General features: G+C 43.8%; 1 protein-coding gene across 7 annotated transcripts in view; it reads right to left on the bottom strand.

The window, feature by feature from the left end:
* Window positions 1-21,490, bottom strand: part of PUM1 (pumilio RNA binding family member 1) — a 108,081-nt gene that overhangs the window by 62,515 nt on the left and 24,076 nt on the right. For all 7 annotated transcript variants that reach the window (XM_068269299.1, XM_068269302.1, XM_068269303.1 and 4 more), the window contains exons 2-3: window positions 8,801-9,177; window positions 7,776-7,844 (exon numbers count right to left, since the gene is read on the bottom strand). In XM_068269299.1, the coding sequence (XP_068125400.1) occupies window positions 7,776-7,844; window positions 8,801-9,166 (435 nt within the window). In that variant the 5' untranslated portion in view covers window positions 9,167-9,177. The remainder of the gene's footprint in view (window positions 1-7,775; window positions 7,845-8,800; window positions 9,178-21,490) is intronic.

The following is a 21,490-nucleotide window of genomic DNA, read 5'->3' as shown; positions in this document are numbered from 1 at the left end:
GAAATAACACATTAAGATCAGATACATCAGTCTAATTGTTTCCAGTACAGGAAGAGTTAAGCTGGCCATGGGATCGAATCTGCTGCCAATCGTTCGCGCTACACGCCGAATTTCGATCCTTTTCGTTCGATCCCGTCGATCGTCGCTAGCGGCGTTCGAGTACCCGACGACCGACGCAATAGAGCCACATACATTACCTGCTCCGCCGGCACGACTACCCCCGGTCTGCTCCGTATCCGCGCTGGTCTCCGGCATGCTTCAGTTCCTCTTGCCTGGCAGGAAGTTTAAACAGTAGAGGGCGCTCTACTGTTTAAACTTCCTGCTGGGCAGGAAGAAGTAAAGCTTGCCGGGGGCCGGAGACCAGAGCGGAGACGGAGCAGCGGTGACCTGGGGACTGGAGTCACGCCGGCGGAGCAGGTAATGTATGCGGGCGGGGGAAGCGGCGGCAGCACTACCACCACCACAACAGATTGTGAACGGTTTCAGGCTGAAATCGGTTCACAATCTGTTTGCAGTAAAGGTAGCTATACGATCCCTCTCTGATCAGATTCGATCAGATAGGGATCTGTCAGTTGGTCGAATCGGATGGCTAGCATTAACCAGCTGAGCGGTCTGGACGAGCTCAGCTCGTCCAACACCGCCAGCGGCTGCCGCTCAGGCCCTGCTGGGCCGATTTTAATGAAATAAAAAGCAGCACACGCAGCCGGCACTTTGCCAGCCGCGTGTGCTGCCTGATCGCCGCCGCTCTGCGGCGATTCGCCGCGAGCAGCGGCGAAAGAGGGTCCCCCCAGCCGCCTGAGCCCAGCGTAGCCGTAACAAAAAGTTCCGGCCAGCGCTAAGGGCTGGATCGGAGGCGGCTGACGTCAGGACGTCGGCTGACGTCGATGACGTCACTCCGCTCGTCGCTATGGCGACGATATAAGCAAAACAAGGAAGGCCGCTCATTGCGGCCTTCCTTGTTTATTCTGGGCGCCGGAGGCGATCGGAAGATCGCCTCCGGAGCGCCCTCTAGTGGGCTTTCATGCAGCCAACTTTCAGTTGGCTGCATGAAATAGTTTTTTTTTTATTTAAAAAAAACCCTCCCGCAGCCACCCTGGCGATTTAATCAGAACGCCAGGGTGGTTAAGAAACTCCAGTTGTTATCTCTATGCAAACAAGCCATTAAGCTCTACGACTTTCCTGGACAGGGCTGTTATCTGACTTTTATCATCTCAACTGTTATTGAACTATTTTACTTTTTCTCTGCCAGAGAATGCTGAGTGTTGTGTAATCTGCACATATTATAGAATGATGCAATGTTATAAAAAACACTATATGCCTGAAAATAAAATATGAGAATATTTTCTTTGCTGCTAATCTTCTAGTAATTATTCATAGTACACAACCAATTCACTATATCATATATTTTTTTTCGCTTCAGTGTCTCTTTAATCTAAAGTATGTATGGACCTTTGCCATGAACAATAAGTTCTGGTTCATTAAACCATGGGAAGGTGACAGATATTGTACATTAGACAAAGAGAGAAGCACCCCAGATAGAATACAGAAACAGAGACAGAAATGAAGGACAAGAGTGCTTGTACAAATGCTTAATCATCTTCAAACTGCCCACAAAAGTATAAACCACTGGTGATTATAATTTCCTGATGATCAGACAGCCATTTGATTACTTATTGTTTAAAAAAGCTCTCAGCAGCCTATTTTCCAATGTTAAATAAACCAGCAGCGCACTTCATCACTCTGCCTGTTTGGCAGAGATCTCTCAAGGTCTCTCCTTGCTCACTTAAAACCAGTCTGTGTGCAACAAGATTACTTGCATATTTCTTATCAATTAACCGCATCAATTCACCGCATGTGCTTTATATTTAGCATGTTTAAGAGTACATCGATCCTTCACTTGTAATTTCAACAATATTAGGCTGTATTAAAAATAGCCAATGTGTGATTCATCAAAAGGTACTCCGAAACAGTAAAATTAAAACTGATGCAAAATTATTGCATTAGTAACCATTATTGAAATACCCATTTAGCACTAGGCAGTTTTAGTCCAAGTCCCATTCTCCATTAGCTGAACATACAACCTATTATTGGGAGAAGTTGTGACAGCAGGAAGTAGACACACAAACTCTGGGCATATCTTTTGATCTACCCAATAAGCAAATGTTCCTCTACAGAGCATTTTTTATTTATTTTTTATATTAACGATGGGGCAGTACTCAAGAGTGTCAATGAAATGCTAAAGCTGGCCATACACTAGGCCGATTCCCCACCGATCGTTCATGCTACACGCTAAATTTCGATCTAATAGATTGATCCCGTCGATCGCTCCATGCGGGAAATTACCACCGATCGCCCGTGGGTAGGGAGCGCGTCGCTAGCGGTGTTCGAGTGCCCGACGACCGACGTAATACAGCTGCAATATATTACCTGCTCCGCCCGCGCGACTCCCCAGGTCTCCGCTGTCTTCTCCGCTCTGGTCTCTGGGTCCGGCATGCTTCACGTCTTCCTGTCCCGGCAGGAAGTTTAAACAGTAGAGGGCGCTCTACTGTTTAAATTTCCCCCAGAGAGGGGGAAGTGAAGCATGCCGGACCCGGAGACCAGACCAGAGCGGAGAAGAAGACAGCGGAGACCTGTGGAGTCGCGCCGGCGGAGCAGGTAATTATGCGGGGGGTGGCGGCGGCAGCAGCACCACCACCACCGATTGTGAACCGTTTCAGGCTGAAATCGATTCACAATCGGTTTGCAGTAAAGGCAGCCATACGATCCCTCTCTGATCTGATTCAATCAGAGAGGGATCAATCTGTTGGCCGAATCTGATTTCAAATCGACCAGTGTATGGCTACCTTAAGAGATCTGGCTTACATTTAAATTTCATGCACGCTATAAGCAATCAAAAACTTTCTGCAATGGTGCAGAGAGCACATCCTCAGACAATATACCAGGTGATCCTCCACCGACACTACTCATAGCTGTGAGAAACCACACTCACTGAGTCAGGGGAGCTATGAATTACAGTAGCCCGCAATGCAGATGGGATATTGAATAGGCTCCCCTCGCCTGCCCTGGCTTCCCAATTTATTCCAACCCACAGCTCATTAATATGTGTTATGCAGGAGGAAGCCCCAAGAAGTCCAGATTTTCATATTAGGCCGCTGCTCAGGATCCCTTTAAACTAAAATTGCAATCACATTTGGTAGAGGTTGTAAAAGCTTTAGGAAGGTTTTGAAGCTGTCTCTACCCTGCACTGTCTCCCGGGTTGACCGACATTACTAGCTTCACCACCTCATTCTGTCCTCAGCTGTTAGCACCCACCTCCTCCTCCTCATTATTCCTGCTGGCTTCCACGTCAGTCTACCGGCTTTATCACTTGGCTCCTTCTGGTATTGTGAAGAATACTACATGAATGTATCGCGGCTTTAAAGAGAAACTGAAGCGAACAAAATTGCTACTTTTACCTAGTAGTTCGCCTCAGTACTCTAAAGGTAAACTGCCGCACCCCCCAGCCAAAACGAGGGCTTTAGACCCCCCAAATCCCCCAGCGCTTCCTGAAAGAGGCAGAGTTTCTGCTGTAGCACTGCTTCTACTGATGTCAATCGCCGCCTCTCCCCGCCCCTCTCCCTCTTCCTTCACAGAGAGGGGCGGGGAGATGCAGAGATCCGCACAGCTCAAAGCTCTGCCTCCCCAGGCAGCAAAAACCATGACCAAGAAAGTCATGGGATTTTGTCCCGGGATTTGGGGGGTATAAAGCCCTCATTTTGGCTCGGGGATGTGGGGGTTTACCTCTACTGAGACTACTGAAGAGAACTACGAGGTAAAAATAGCAATTTTTGTTCGCTTCAGAGTCTCTAAGTCCCTTAATGCCTTATGGATGCCAGATTAATCTCTGTACCAAAGATGATTTTCACACTAAAAATCTTTGAAACTAAATTTGTACATAGGCCGGAATTATTTGCATCTCAATGACCATCTCTAATCACTAAGATTGTGCCTATACAGCGATAGTGTTCCTTTTTTTCTTCTGAGTTCAAGTACAATTGCCATCATAGACAACCACAGAAGCAGGACTTAGAAATATGCAAAAAACAAAAACAAAACTGGAGCAGAACAATTCTGGTTGTTCTAGGCAACTGCTGGTTTTCTTTGGAGCAGTCTTGATGAACCAGCTTCATCCACTACTTCTCAAACATTGCAGAAGAGCAAGATAAGCCAAACGACATAAGTCACACTTCTGACTAGGGTTGCAACTATAAAAATTCACGGTATGATAACCGTCAAATAAAAACAAACTGCGGTATTACACAATTCTCATTACAATTACCCTTATAAAAATGAGAAAAGGTCAAAGTTGAACAAACTCTTCTTTATTAAACCCTTAAGGGTTAGCGTCCTCCTGTCATGCTTGAAATATTTACTCTTCTAAATGTCAAAAAAACAATACCAAAAGTAAAGGTCAATCCAAAATTGCCAAAAGAACAATTTGCTATTTTGCTGGCTGTCATTCTTAAAGTGGGCATGGACTCTTGCACAGGACTGAAGAAATACATACAGTGGCTTGCAAAAGTATTGGGCCCCCTTGAATTTTTCCATATTTTGTCACATTACTGCCACAAACCTGAATCAATTTTATTGGAATTTCACATGAAAGACCAATACAAAGTGGTGTACACGTGAGAAGTTTAACAAAAATCATACAAGATTCCAGGCTTAGGCTACAAAAGGATTTCCAAAGCCTTGAACACCCCACGGAGCACTGTTCAAACGATCATTCAGAAATGGAAGAAGTATGGCACAACTGTAAACCTACCAAGACAAGGCCGTCCACTTAAACTCACAGGCCGAACAAGGAGAGCGCTGATCAGAAATGCAGTCAAGAAGCCCATGGTGACTCTTGACGAGCTGCAGAGAGCTACAGCTCAGGTGGAGGAATCTGTCCATAGGACAACTATTAGTCAGGCACTGCACAAAATTAGCCTTTATGGAAGAGTGGCAAGTAGAAAGCCATTGTTAACAGAAAGCATAAGAAGTCCCGTTTGCAGTTTGCCACAAGCCATGTGGGGGACACAGCAAACATGTGGAAGAAGGAGCTCTGGTCAGATGAGACCAAAACGGAACTTTTTGGCCAAAATGTAAAACGCTATGTGTGGCAGAAAACTAACACTGCACATCACTCTGAACACACCATCCCCACTGTCAAATATGGTGGTGGCAGTATCATGCTCTGGGGGTGCTTCTTTTCAGCAGGGACAGGGAAGCTGGTCAGAGTTGATGGGAAGATGGATGGAGCCAAATACAGGGCAATCTTGGAAGAAAACCTCTTGGAGTCTGCAAAAGACTTGACTGGGGCGGAGGTTCACCTTCCAGCAGGACAACGACCCTAAACAAAGCCAGTGTCACATGACTGCCTAAGGCAGATTAAAGAGAAAGGGCAGATAAAAAGCAGGGCTGTGGAGTCGGTACAAAAATCTTCCGACTCCAACTCCCGACTCCTCAGTTTCTGAAACCACGACTCCGACTCCATCTTCGGGTACCCAAAATTGCCCAGACTCAGACTCCTCGACTCCACAGCCCTAATAAAAAGCGGATCAGTTCATTTCGGCTCAGAGCCGAGCGCCTTCATAGCAGCAATGCTATGATGCGCGCCCCACGTGGCGGTAATTCGGGGCTCTGGCGGCTGCAATTTTGGGTGCCTGGAGTCAGAGTCGGGAAAAAATGCACCGACACCTAATGAATTTAAACTGTAATTAAAATAGAAAATATGATAAAATTTTCTATTTCTCGGATAATAGTCATTATAAATAATTTATACATACAGTAATAGCTGTGCTTAGTCCACAAAAATGAAATAAACCAATCAAAATTAGTTACTTGTGCTGCTTCAATAAAGCAGTCCCCGTATTTTTAAAGTCAGATATACACATCTGATTGTGACTGTATATATAATAATAATAATAATAATAATAATAATAATAATATAATAATAATAATAATAATCATCATCATCTGAACATTTGTATAGCGCTTTTCTCCTGTCGGACTCAAAGCGCTCAAGAGCTGCAGCCACTGGGACGCGCTCAAGAGGCCACCCTGCAGTGTTAGGGAGTCTTGCCTTGAACTCCTTACTGAATAGATACTTGACCTAGCCAGGATTTGAACCCTGGTCTCCCATGTCAAAGGCAGTGCCCTTAACCAGTACACTATCCAGCCACTAGCCACTATGATGTGTACACAGGAAGCTCATATATATACTAAATAACATCTATGCTGTAAGTATAAAGCCTGATGGATGGAAATAATTCTGCGTTGATTCTGATTTATGAAAATGCTCTTTGCACATGAAATCAAATAAATTGATATGTTGTTAAAATTTGGTTTGGTGACAACGAATTAAATGGTACCTGAGATGAAAAAAAAAAAAAAAAAGTTTATACATACCTGGGGCTTCTTCCAGGCCCCTTCAGGCTAATCAGTCCCTCGCTGTCCACCTCCACCACCTGGATCTTCTGCTATGAGTCCTGGTAATTCAGCCAGTCAGCGCAGTCCAAGCGCATGCCACTACCACAGACAGGAGCATTCTGCACCTGCGCAATAGTGCTGCGCAGGTGTAGTACGCTCCCAGTCTGGCGGAGTGTGTGCATGCGCACTACGCCCAACTGGCTCAAGTACCTGGACTCATAGCAGAAGATCCAGGTGGCGGAGGAGGACAGCGAGGGTCTGATTAGCCTGAAGGGGGCTGGAGGAAGCCCCGGGTATGTATAAAACTTTAATTTCATCTGTCTCAGGTTTACTTTGTTACACAGTAGTACTATACTCTACATATGCACTCTCCACAGAGCTGCAGGGAATCCACTGAGAATGTTGTGCTCATTGAACACAGAGGTGTTGTCTATCACCCATAAACCTGGTTCAGATTGTACATGAAGAATGTGTAATAGAGGAAGAATCTCCTTATTCCCCTGCAGAGTACCTGCACATCACTCTTACATGTACCCACAGTTACATTGCCTAGGGCCTGATAGATGTTCTTTGTTCCGGTCTGTACCTTTTACAAGTACTCTTACCAAGGACTAGTTGTAGTCTATGACTAAAGGGAATAAATATGGCAGTCTCCCTTCTCACATCATTTGTCTTAAAATTCCTAAGCGTTGGTAGTTAAGAGACGAATTTCATGTTACATACTTTCAATCAACAAGATAGTAATATGTAAATTAGAGGAGTCGGAGTCTGTGGATTTTTGTACCGACTCCACAACCCTGGGCTGCGGTTGCTGCAACTCGGAGGGGGAATAGTATTTAACGCCGCTTGGAGTTTAGCAGTGGGGAAAGCAGTCATTTGGCTCTCCCCGCGCCGAACTGAGCGGCGCCGACATAATATGCACCCGATAAAAAGGGCCATTTGAAGGCACAGTAGGATTTGTATCAGCTATAACAAAGAAAGAATTGCTGTTGCATATCTTTTAAAGCAGAGGAGGATGTTTTGAGTTCAGGTCCACTTTAAAAATGCTGGTGGTGCACTTTACTATACCTCTTAAAGTGTACCAGAGACGCAGCATAGTGAAAGTTAGTTCTAACACACTACTGGCATTTGCGTCATGTTCAGGCAGCTGCTTGGAGAAACCCACAACATGGCCGCTTCCACTGTTCTGGTTAATCTGCTCTTACAAAGAGGAAGTAATTAGACTGTCTGACCAAAGCAAATTTACAACATTTTTGTTACATTGGTTGCCTGGACATGCTGTTACATTTAGCTCTTGCTTCACCAAGAATATGGATACTTACTTCTCCCATTGCTCTTCCTTCAAGTGCAAGCGCTTGAAAGTCATGATTTAATTCATCCATTGAACGCACCTACAAAAACAAAAAAAATGATGCAATTGAAGGGGGTACACATGTAGATCCTTAACTGTAATACTAAATTAACATGTAAACTGTACTCAGAAAACCCTCTTGTCTTTTAGGCAAAGTACAATACTCCCTTCTTAAAACAAAGTAATTACAGGTCATCACCTCCAGCATGTCATCAAAAAGACCATAATACAGCAACATAGGCAGAAGCGTGCAAATTATTGTTTTACGTCTTCTATTTGTTAACCATACATCCAATAGTGACTACATCCTCCGCCAGGACTGCGGGGAGGTGTGGAGCACCATGATTATCAACCTGAGATTTGGTGCCGGATTTTGCTTAAAAAAAAAAAAAGTTTGATAATATACAAGTTAATCTTATTCTTTGTTAATGTGGTAAGCTACATGTACAGAGTTTTTCAGTGAGTTATGGAATGGAATAGGGCAACTGCACACTGTTTTATCAGAATGCATATTTTCATTTCAGAAAAGTTAAAGCATTCAGTAGCAGGAGTGACATCTGTATGGCCTTCTTACTGGCAGTGTAGAAAAAGCTACTGTGTAATGGAAACTCAGTTAATGGATTCTCCTAAGGCTAGTACATGACACTTCTCACCCCCAATGGTCATGAGGTGACATACAGGAAGCGATACTGTACACAAGAGCCGGAAGGTGGCGGAGAGAGGCGGATGAACAACGGACTCTGAGGAGAGTCCAGCACTGCTGCAGCTGTGGTAATACGCCTCAGCACTTGGGAGAAGTTTGAAGCCACTTCTTTAAACTCCCTCCCTCTGCACGGAAATGTCATCGCGACGGGGGTCGGCGGGACGTTAGTAAGTCAGGGTCTACCAGTATATATTTGAATAGGCTAAAATCACTGAGGGCTGGTTCAGACTGCAAGAGCTTTTTCTAAGTGCTTGAGATTTACATTCCACAAAGTGAATTTAATGTTTGCTCACCTGATGTTCTCCATGTATATTATCTCCAGTAGGCCAACGATGCTTGCTGTTGTTATAACCCCCACCACCACTTCCGCCTCCACCTAGCTGTTCACCATGCTGCCTTTGGAAGAAGTAATCCACCATTGCATCGTCTTGTGAGCGCCCAGCCACTCCCATCGAGCTACCCACAGGGCTCGCGTGAGGTCCTGCAGCCAGAGCAGAATGAGATGGATGCTGTGGTGGCTGTTGTTGGCCCACCGGTCCAGTTGTTAGGACCACGGGCATGTTGTGGTTAAGGGTGCCTTCTGGGTACTGTTTCAGGTGGGGGCTGAAGGAGTCCTGCCACAGAACTGTTTTCCTCTTCAAGACACATGCAACGCTCATTCCACCAACGCCTGAAGAGGTAAAAACAAATCGGTTACTTTTACAGCTGATGCAACAACATTATAAATATGCATTTTTGAACAGCAATAATAAAAAAATATGCCCAATTGTTTCCCTGCAGACGACACAAACTGACTACATCTTAGCCACTCATGGCAACTTGCTTTGCATAACCCAATCTAGTAAACAGTTGAACTGGGTGACAATGGGATGCCTGCAGGTGTGCTAGGCTAGTATGTACTACTTGCTTACGAGAGACAATATTAAGCAGATTTGGATTTTCCAATCTCATCACTATTGTATTTGTCCGCATCCAGAGGTACGTAGCCAAGCAGCCTGTCTGTACAAGGACCGCTCCCCTAAGCTTTCACCTGAAAACAGTTTTGGCCCACAACTATAATTTGTATGGGGCTACAGGTACAAATCTAACTAGGTAGAAATGATTTAGCACAGATATTCACATATTATTGTGACTATCAGATAAAATGGTCACTAAATTAATAAGGACCTATACTACTGGGTATCAATACAATTGGTATAAGTTTTAAGAGACAACTGAAGTGAGAGGGATCAATTATCATCAAGAAAACATTCCGTGGGCACTAGTTACTTTGAGCTTACATTTATTCCAGGAGCATATGCAGACTGATGACAAATTACACGATGTAAGATCTTAATACATCACCCTTCCGGGGCTGCAAGCATTCACAGAGATGGTGTTCATGTCGACAATTGTTTCGCGCTAACAGCGCTTTTTCATAGACTTGACTCCTGGCGGGGAGAAGCTCACCGCCATCTCAAAAGGCCTGGCGTTATAAAGACGCCAGGACCTCCTCCATTCTTCCGGAAACCCTCCTCCCCCTGTCATCCTTAGGCGGAAGTGCGTCAGCGCTCCAACTTGGAGCGCATCTGCACCTGCCCGCCCATGTCGGAAACCCGCCGCTTGCCTGTCGCACTCAAGCGAGACAAATTCGCTTGGTGCGTTGCTAGGCAACCTCCCGACTATACTATACTAAGGAGGGTTTCCGGAAGAATGGAGGAGGTCCTGGCGTCTTTATAACGCCAGGCCTTTTGAGATGGCGGTGAGCTTCTCCCCGCCAGGAGTCAAGTCTATGAAAAAGCGCTGTTAGCGCGAAACAATTGTCGACATGAACACCATCTCTGTGAATGCTTGCAGCCCCGGAAGGGTGATGTATTAAGATCTTACATCGTGTAATTTGTCATCAGTCTGCATATGCTCCTGGAATAAATGTAAGCTCAAAGTAACTAGTGCCCACGGAATGTTTTCTTGATGATAATTGATTGATGCTCTTTAAACGTGAAGGCACAGTGAAAAGCTGATACCAGCAGCAGCAAAGGGAACCCAATCACCAACATTGTGTGCGGGGTAGACACTTTTGCTCTTTTGGGACATTGTTGATTCACTTAACTACCTAACGCACCAATGCAGCAAAGCTCACAGGAGGAACAGGGGGAACCCATGAATGTAACCACCGATGTGGAACCTAGTGAGACTTTCATTACTGAACGGTCTGATTGGGAAACCTATTTTTCTGATGATTGCAGCAGCACACCGGTTCACAGAGAACTGAACTCCAGAAGATTGGAGCATAGGTTGCTAAAGGCTTCTGAAAAGGAGGTTCGTCTGTTTTGGACAATAGCGTCGTTAAAGCGCTATAAGGAAAAGGGGTACACATCTAGAGGGTTTAGATATTACAAAGCTCCATCAGAATACAAAGATGACCCTGATTTTGTAGATAAGTGGAAGACGGCGTTTCTAACACTTGCTAAAACTCTCAATGACATTGTGTTGGAACGATCTGAGAAAGAACATGACAAAGTGACTGAAGAGGTTTGTGATATAAAGACTCAGTTACAGACAGTAGCTCCAGGGGAGAAGCTAAAAAGTATAATTGACAGAGTTGACAATAAATTGATTCCCATACAGAGGGAAATCAAAGAGAGAAAACTTGGGAAATATCTTAGAGACCAAGAAGATTTCCAGTCAGGAAACATTTTCCAATGGTCACAACCAGAGGGACGCCCAAAGAAACCTAGAGGCAGCCCCCGTAAACCAAAGAGAGGCTATTGGACTTCCGAGTCAGGTTCAGACTCAGAAAGTGAAGCTAAAAAAGCAAAGAAACCTAAACCCAAAACCCCTTTAGAAAGAAAAAAGTTCGGAGGGGCAGGAGGAGAGGACGAGCCAGAATGTGCAAAGAAAGTATCCTGGAAGGGGCTTCGCCCAGAGTAGCCATCAATGTGGACAGTGTCCCTATTGACATTGACAACTCAGATAAAATGCAGGTTGTCAATTTATCGGAGGTTCAGCTTCCAATGGATGTAACACAGGTGTTGGAAAAGGGCCTTAACTTTGTGGTCACCAAATCCTTTGATTATGCCAAATTTGAAATTGACCTTTACAAAAGTATACGAAAAATGAACATTTATCGGAACTTTGGGAATAAACATTGTGTATCTCATCAATCATCAATTGGTTCCCTTGGTTTTCTCCCGGAGTTGAAACCTGAAGATGAACCAGCATTGATTAACCTACAGGAACTGTTTGAAGAAGGGAATGCCTGGGGGGGAGGGGAGTCCCCTGAAATTACAACTGTACCAACAAAGCAGTTTTTTGTATGTAAATCTACTACCCCTTATCCGCCTTTACAAGGATCAGCCATTGATCTATTCCAACGTCAGATTTTAAGGGAAAAAAAAGCGTTATTGTACCCTCATGACAAGCGGAACCTTACTCCTAGAGAGTGGAGAGCCATACAATGGCTAAAAGCTCGTCATGATCTGACAATAAAAAAGGCGGATAAGGGGGGTAATATTGTGGTAATGTCGACTCACAAATATTTGCAAGAAGCAAAACGTCAGCTTGAGGACCCAACAACGTATACTAAGTTGAAATCAGATCCCACTATATCCATACAAAACAAGCTTCGCTCCTTGTTGCGAAGTGGGGTTCAAGCAGGTTACCTTAGTCGCAAATTGGGAGATGACTTACTCCCAGATTTTCCAAAAAAGCCAGTCATATATTTCCTCCCCAAGATACACAAGTCCCTGGTGGATCCCCCTGGCAGGCCCATCGTCTCTGGGAGGGGATCAGTGACTGAGCCCCTTTCCAGATACCTGGACCATGTTCTCAGACCACTCCTACTTGAGATCCCCTCGTATCTGAAAGATACATCACATGTGTTGCAAAAGGTCGAGAAAACGAGTTGGTATAAAGGTGATCGACTGGCAACCATCGACGTGGTAAGCCTGTACAACAGGATACCGCAGCGATTGGGGGTCAGTACGATGTTCGACCTCCTCGTCGAGTCGGGACACCATGACATTCTTGAGAGTGATTTTTTGTGTCGCTGTCTAAATTTCGTCCTTGAAAACAACGCTTTTCGGTTCGGAGGGGAGTGGTTTATACAGATATCGGGAACAGCGATGGTGGCTCCCACGTTCGCGAATCTTTTTCTGTCTAGATGGGAAACCATCTACATCTATGGGGAAAGAAACCCCTATAGGTGCTATCTGAGAGCATGGTCCAGGTATGTGGATGATGTGCTTGTCATTTGGAGATCCACCAGGGAGAAGTTTAATGAATTCCTGACATACCTCCAGCAGAATGACATGAACATGCAGTTCACTGGAGAGTGGGGAGGTGAAAAGGTTTCCTTTCTTGATCTTTCCTTGGAGGTGGTGGGGAACAAACTAATCACAAAAGGGTTTCGCAAAGCTACAGCAACGAATTCCGTCTTGCATAATGAGAGCTATCACCCACATCATGTCAAAAACTCAATCCCTTATAGCCAATTCCTAAGGTTAAAACGGAACAATACAACAAATGTTGATTTTGAGATACAAGCACAGGAGATGCGCCAGCGTTTCCTAAAGAGAGGTTATGATCCCACGATGGTGGATCAATCCCTTGTTAAAGTGAGATTAATGGAGAGATCGTCTCTTTTTGATAGGCAAAATGATGTAAAACCTGAACCAAATAAGTTCATTTTCACTTTTGATTTCTCACCAATGTCCCACAGGATTAGAGAAATAATTGATCGGAACTGGCCAATACTTGAGAAGGATGAGGGTATCTCCCCAAAAGTATTGGGGGGCCCCCTCATTTCCTTCCGACGCGGATCTACCATCGGATCAATGATCACACAAAGTGAATATATTCCAAACTATACTCCAACCTGGTTAAATAGATCATCCTATAGGGGATCATTCCCATGCGGACACTGTCCCACCTGTAAATACATGGTCAGAACTGACCATGTACAATTAGGTGGATACTCGCATCAAATTAAAGATTTTATTACGTGTAGAACGGAATTCGTTGTGTATGGCATATTCTGTCCTTGCTCCTATTTCTATATAGGGAGAACCACTCGCCCAATCCGTGAAAGATTGGTGGAACATCGCCGATCTATTAAAAAGGGAATAGGCGCTTTAAGAATGATCAATCACGTAAGAGAGATACATGATGCTAATGCGAATGTGTTAAAAATGGTAGGCCTTGAGCTGGTGAAAACCCCACGACGTGGGGGCAATAGAGATAACTTGTTGTCTCGAAGAGAATCGTTGCTTATTAGTCGATCCGATGCCCTAGGACCTTTGGGCTTCAATGATCGTAATGAATTCAGTGTATTTCTGGAAAAATATTAGTACTGACGTGGACTCTCTTGTCCCTATTTTTCTGCCTCTATCACTGGGTCTTTCTCTATTTACTTTTTCTTCAACACATTATACTTATTGAGAGATAAATCATATATGAGCGTATGTACTGCACATGCCCCTATTCTTACTGTGCTACCTGTGCTCCTTTCTTTATTGGTCCGGTCATCCCTCCTCCAGATGTTGTCCGGTGTCTGAACCCCGCAAACGTCCCAGCACCGAGGACACTTTTCCTATGTCCGCGGTGGGACGCTCCGTATAGTCGGGAGGTTGCCTAGCAACGCACCAAGCGAATTTGTCTCGCTTGAGTGCGACAGGCAAGCGGCGGGTTTCCGACATGGGCGGGCAGGTGCAGATGCGCTCCAAGTTGGAGCGCTGACGCACTTCCGCCTAAGGATGACAGGGGGAGGAGGGTTTCCGGAAGAATGGAGGAGGTCCTGGCGTCTTTATAACGCCAGGCCTTTTGAGATGGCGGTGAGCTTCTCCCCGCCAGGAGTCAAGTCTATGAAAAAGCGCTGTTAGCGCGAAACAATTGTCGACATGAACACCATCTCTGTGAATGCTTGCAGCCCCGGAAGGGTGATGTATTAAGATCTTACATCGTGTAATTTGTCATCAGTCTGCATATGCTCCTGGAATAAATGTAAGCTCAAAGTAACTAGTGCCCACGGAATGTTTTCTTGATGATAATTGATTGATGCTCTTTAAACGTGAAGGCACAGTGAAAAGCTGATACCAGCAGCAGCAAAGGGAACCCAATCACCAACATTGTGTGCGGGGTAGACACTTTTGCTCTTTTGGGACATTGAAGTGAGAGGGATATTGTGGCTGCCATATTTATTTCCTTTTAAACAATGCACATTGCCTGGCTGCTGATCTTTCATGCAGCACTAGTGTCTGAGTCACCCACCTGAAACCAGGATGCAGCTAATACAGTCCGACTTCAGTCAGAAATCACCTGATCTGCATGCTTGTTCAGGGTCTATGGTCAAAAGTATTAGAGGCAGAGAATCTGGAAATAGCCAGGCCACTGCTGCAAAATAAATGTCAGCCTCCACATTCCTCTCACGTCAGGTGTCCTTTAAGTCACAAATCAAACTGAGGAACACCAGACACTTAAAATTCAAACAGATCAGGGACAGTAAGTAGCCACACCAATTTAACTGCAAGCTCAATGAGGTACTGAGATTACAATTTGAGGGGGTGGAAAAAGTAAGCTATACAAAAATCATATCTACGCATTAACTCCTGCCTGCCCAATATGGATGTTTGACAATTAACTTAAAGCAGAGTTAACACGGGAGTCCACGGCATGTACGTCTGTTTTCAGTAATCCAAAGCTGCTATAAATCTCTAGCTGACGCACATTGGCTAATGTGGCTTTGGTTGGGGGGGGGGGGGGGGGGGGCAGTTTATGACATGTTCGTTAACAGAAAGCTAAAGCCCCACACATGATTTTAACTTTTGTCACTGTAGACCCTGTATTATGGCTCACAGGCACCTTTATGCTATAGCAAAGTGTATCAACACAACAGCACACAAGTACTCCATAAGGGATAAATGCCGTAAGTAAATGCACACTGCCCGGCCCAAAAGCCCACAGCATTTATGAACTTCCCCTTAGGGGGAAATTTGCTTTTTAAAATTTGTTATATAAAAATTACAGCTGGCTACTAAACTAAGTTTTTACAATTTTCTACTGGCACCAAATTACACATCACTTTGTTCATACTATTCCCTTAAGTATACAGACTTAGATAAACTACTGCAGAAAGTACACTGACCGAACTGTCCAGCCAATTTTGAAAAGATTTGGGCAAAGTGGTGCGATTCAATGATCACTAGGGAGATCTGAGATGTCGACGGTATGAGATGTCCATGGAAGTCCACGGTATTTAAAGGTGGCCTACAAGGAGAGTTCAGAGGCTTTACCGGTTTTACGCCAGTCTGTTTCTGCACTGGGACTCTTGTGACTGGTGCTCCCCTTCACAAAGTATGGCCCGCACCTGTTCAGTAGCACAGACCATGCTGGTGCCTGTGCAATACTGCTGCACGGAGTGGAGTGAAAAATAAGAGGGCCGGGCGAGCAGCAGAGGGGTCGATGAGGATCGGCGAAAGCCTCTGGAGTGTCCCTCCATAATGAAGAGTATATATGGCTTCCCTCTATAGTGGCGAGTAGAGTAACCTTTCCGACCCCACACTTCAGATTAGTTTTAAACTTATACAGCACTAGTTCAGGGTCATATTACAGTATCCCGGTTTGCACATCAGTTTTGTGCATTGCTAAACCCTTTTAGAATTATTAATTTACTACCTGGCTTGCTAACTTTTTAACCACTTCACAACTGAGGGGTTTTACCCCTTCAGCATCCAAGCAATTTTCACCTTTCAGCTCCTTCCATTCATTTGCCAATAACTGTATCTCTACTTATCAGAATGAAATGTGTTAAATGTGTTTTTTTTAATCACTAATTAGGCTTACTTTGGGTGGTTCATTATGCCAAGAATTATTTTATTCTAAATGTTTTTAATGGAAAAATAAGAAAAAAATTTGAAAAAAAATCCTTATTTTTCAGTTTTCGGCCATTATAATTTTTAAATAATGCATGCTACTGTAATTAAAATCCACTTAATTTATGTGCCCATTTGTACCGGTTATTACACCATTTAAATGATGTCCCTATCACAATGTCTGGCGCCAATATTTTATTAGGAAATAAAGATGCATTTTTTTTCAGTTTTGCATCCATCATTAATAAAAAGCCCATAATTTATAAAGTAACAGTATTATACCGTCTTGACATACATATTAAAAAAGTTCAGTCCCTAAGAAAACTATTTATGCATTTTTTATAATTGTAAATTTATTTCATTGTATTCTTTTACAAAAAAAATAAATGTTGGTAACTATTGGGGAGTGTGGGAGGTAAGGGGTTAATTTAAAATGTAAAAACAGATCTTTGCATTTAAAAAAAATACTTTTAGATGTAGTTTTACTATTTGGCCACAAGATGGCCTCAGTCTTTTTTTTTTTATACGTCCTGTAAGCAAAATATGTATGCTTACAGGAAGTGTACTGAAGATGGGAAACTTTTATTTATTAGAATGATCGTGCAGCTTCTCATAAAAGGCGCCGACAATTGCTACGGGGACTTAGATCAATGATTAGGAATTGCTTTCCCATTCATTGATCTCCTGGGGGCAGATGGCAACAAGAACGAGCACACAAATAAGCGGGAGTGCTTTCAGCAGTGGTAGCAGCGGGAGTACGTATATTTACTCCCCTGGGCGGTTAGATGAAGTCTGCAGGGGAGTAGATATACTGTACTGAAGCTGTGAAGTGGTTAAAACGTTTGTGTTTTGCAGCGTGTTTAAAAGGAATAGCAGTCTGTGAGCTGTCCAAACTCCACCCAAATCACTTAAAGTGGACCTGAACTCTTGCACAGGACAGAAGGAAAACGTAGAGAAATGCACCCTGTATGTATTTAGAGAGTTAAGCCTGTTTAATTCCCCCTCATTTGTGTCTAATCACTAGTTGTAATTTGATTCTCTCATGTCACATGACTGCCTATGACAGATTAGCACATAAGCCCGTTTGAAAGAACAGGCTGTAAACAATGTCTGCTTCCATGAATCAGGAAGTATAAACTGCAGATTTATTTTAGGATTTGTATGAGCTGTAATACATGTTTTTTGTTTAAAGGTCATTATGCTGTTGTGTCTTAGAGCAGAGAGAAGTTCTAAATTCAGGTCCACTTTAATTACCCAAAGGAGGTAGATAGGAAGGGGATGAAAGGGTGTACCAGCTAGTATTTCCCAGTAAACAGAAATAGGGAGGGTTCATGCTTAGGTACATTTTGCAAATGCCTGGGGACATCGCACACAGCCCAACAAGGTAAATTCGTATAGCTATCATGGTGCTAATACAGAGTATAGAACCAGAAGTATGACCAATATTCCTATTCCATGACAAAAAAATATACTCGCAGCTGTAGCACAGATGGAATACGGCCTTGTGTGGAATTCAGCTGGTAGATGAGTGAATGAGGAGTGACCAGGTGACACTGAACATAGGAAGCCAGGAAATTACTGTAGAAAGGTTTAGGCAAAAGGCAGTGACAGAAGGAGTTGCAAAGGTGGCAGATGGAAATAGCACCTGTACGTGTCCTGTGTTCCCTGAATGTTGTATGCTGCTGGAAAGGTGAGCAGAGCTTGCATGTGCAACTTCTGGTAATACTGTTCTACAGGTTAAAGCGGATCCAAGATGAAAAACTAAATATAACAAGTGACTTGTCTATATATCTTATCTAAAGTTTAGATAGTTTACACAGCAAATCTATCTTCAAACCGCTTCAACAGTATATTAATATTTTTTCCTGTGATACAATGGGAGCAGACATGTTTTCTGCTTGTCACTATTACACAAGTACACACACAGGCAAGCTTATCTGTATCTAGGCATGCTAATCTGCATATTCTGTGAAAACTCCACTCTTATCTCCTCCATTACACAGGCAACTGATCTGTATCTGCACTGCAGCTCTCAGATTGTGAAAACTCTGCCTCTGAAATCTATAGCTAGTAACACCTTTTTCACCTGCCCAGACTGAAATCCCACAATCCCTTGCAAGCGCCGAGGCACTCTGGAGAAGCTGTGGGTGTGGCTTGTTTAGTTTATAGGGAATTAGAGTATTAAAACAAAACAAGTATTTGGCTTGAGGAATGCCCTATAAACTATATGTAAGGAACACAATTATGCAAGGAGTAAAAGTTCATCTCGGATCCACTTTAAGGAGCTCATACGAAAAATGCAGTAGCTGTACAAGAGACGTAGGAAAGAGACAATATCCAGTATATAGATTAGTGACAATCTCTATGCAGGGCATGTAAAGGTGGCCATACACATAGATTTGCAGCAGAGTCGACCATCAGATCGATTTCTGTCAGATGCCTGTCAAGTCGAATCTGACAGGAATCTGATGTGTGCCATACACTAAGAACATATTTCCAATAGATTTCAGAATTAAATCTATTGGAAATCGATCTAAATGCATCACTGGACCACTAGATCCAATGCAACTCTATGGGCTAACGATCTGCTGCCAGCAGCAGATCGATCTAGATTTTCCATCCTGTCAGATCAAATCGATCGAAATCGGCTGCAAATCAATAAGTTTGATAGAATCAATCGATCGATGGCTGAAATTGACCAATGTATGGGACCCTTGAGAGCTTATGCAGTGCATGAGCAATTGTGCACATTGTTTACCTGCACTGCTCACCACTCACCTTATCTACAGTATATACTCGAGTAGAAGTCTAGAAATTTAAGTCTGATTCACTTCATAAAAGCATAGGGTCAAGGTCTGTAAAACTTAGGAGCCATTGACTACAATCAAATAATTCAAACGTTAAACCCTGTACACACTTCAAAAGTTTGTCGTCAATCATTTCAGGGAGCAATTTTGATTGCTCAACAGAACTGGTATTCACTCCCAGGCAAGAGAGATCAGTCCTGGCGGATATTTCAAGGAAAGGTCAGTGAAAACAAGGGACTCTATGGCGTCAATTCACCAGAGGTTACCAACCTATTTATCTCTTGGGAGGTAATTTACCTCCTGTGATATCTCCAAATAGCAATTCTCCAGAAGTATAGGGGAAAATATCGACAGAGAGAAATGCAAGAGATAAATGTGAGATAAGTATGAGATAAATAAGTGATAGTTAGTAGTTAGTTTTTCTCCAAATCACAATTCACCAGGGAAGAAAGGGGGTGTGGCCATTCGCTATTTTTTCATCTCTTTATCCCCTGAATGAACCTGGAGATATCGTGGTTTTCACAAAGCAGCTGCTGCTGTGAAAGATGGAGCCTTTTGAGCTTACTCTGTTAGGCCTGGTGCACGCCAAAAACCGCTAGCAGATCCGCAAAATGCTAGCAGATTTTGAAACGCTTTTTCTTATTTTTCTGTAGCGTTTCAGCTAGCATTTTGCGGTTTTGTGAAGCATTTTTGGTGTAGTAGATTTCATGTATTGTTACAGTAAAGCTGTTACTGAACAGCTACTGTAACAAAAACCGCCTGGCAAACCGCTCTGAAGTGCCGTTTTTCAGAGCGGTTTGCGTTTTTCCTATACTTAACATTGAGGCAGAAACGCCTCCGCAATCCAAAATCTGCAGCAGCCCGGGAGTATGCGTTTCTGCAAAACGCCTCCCGCTCTGGTGTGCACCAGCCCATTGAAATACATTACCCAAGCGTACCCGCAGCCGCAAGCGGATCGCAAAACGCAGCCGAACCGCTCTGGTGTGCACTAGGCCTCAGAGCTTGCTTCTATTATGAGGAGACGAAGGCGCAGGAGGAGGGTCTGTTTAATCGCCCCTCGTATTTTTCGTGAGAGAACAGTTCTTGATAATTTTACTGAGACAGAGGTGGTGAAGAAGTTCAGACTCACTCGTGATATGATTTATGATATGATCCGGCAGTAAAAGGCGGGAATACTCTGGTCATGTAGTGGTAAAACTCCGCCTCCTACCCACAATGCTTCACTTTCAAGCTTACAGAGAGGAAAAGTATCCCATGCAAATCATTAATACCGATTACCTAACTCTCTGCTTTCTCACACTTTCCTCATGCATATCTCTCCATTATCCCCTGCTATCCAACACTTTTCTCTCTGTCCTCTCACACTGGTGAATTGACTCCAGAGTGTTAAAATACCTCATGAGATAAACTACCTACCTTTTTTCTCTTAGTAAATCCTCTCTGGTGAATTGACGCCTATGTTGCCCATTTCCTGGAATTTTCCAGCCCCAACCTCCAGTTCACCAGATTTTCTTTATCTCTGCTCCACATCTTTACAGCTACATTTGAGGGGAGACAGTTTGGATTTTTTGTAAGGGTTAAAAATGTTATGTTATGACATCCTACACAGAGAAAAGCAGAACTATTGTTTCAAGTGTTCTCAGTAGAGATGATCAAGGAGGTGAAAATGTGCTTGCAATTTGCATGCAGAATGAAACTGGATAAAACTGGCTACAAATGCATCTGACTGGTTCAAATTCAACCTGTATTCAAACTGCAAACAAACTTTAATCAAAGCAGAAATAAAACAAACGGAAAAGGGGCGTGGCTTGGCTATGGTGGCAGCAGGACGCGTTCTGTGAGAGCTCCGAGCGCCCAACGGCCCTTACTTATCTATAGCGGGGTTACTAACTTCCTAATCCTTCCAAAATGAGCCGTTCTAGCACAAGGAAGAAGGGATTGAAGCTCAGAGAGGAAGGAGGCGACATAGATCCCCATTTCCAGAAACCCTCACAGCGAAAGTACGGCACCACGCCGAAGGCCTCAGATGCCATTTCCTCACCTAGGCCGCAATCTGCTCGCTCTCAGACACCACCCAGAGCGAATACTCCGGTGAGAGAAAAAGACTCCTCTGATGAGGACCCTGAAGAAAATTTCGACCTCTGGGCTTTTCTGCGCGCGATTCCTACCAAATCCGACTTTGAAACCTTAGATTCACGGATAGAAAACGCCTACAAGCAGGACATTGCGGAGGTCCGGGCAGAGCTCTCAGAAGTAGGAGACAGGGTCCGTGAACTAGAGAAAGGACAAGCTCAAATCGAAAAAACCATTGGCTCGGTGGTGAGGAGAC

Source organism: Hyperolius riggenbachi, chromosome 2 (assembly GCF_040937935.1).
Source record: "Hyperolius riggenbachi isolate aHypRig1 chromosome 2, aHypRig1.pri, whole genome shotgun sequence".
NCBI lineage: Eukaryota > Metazoa > Chordata > Amphibia > Anura > Hyperoliidae > Hyperolius > Hyperolius riggenbachi.
The sequence above is the reverse complement of the archived record's forward strand: the minus strand, read 5'-3'. Positions and strand labels throughout refer to the sequence as shown.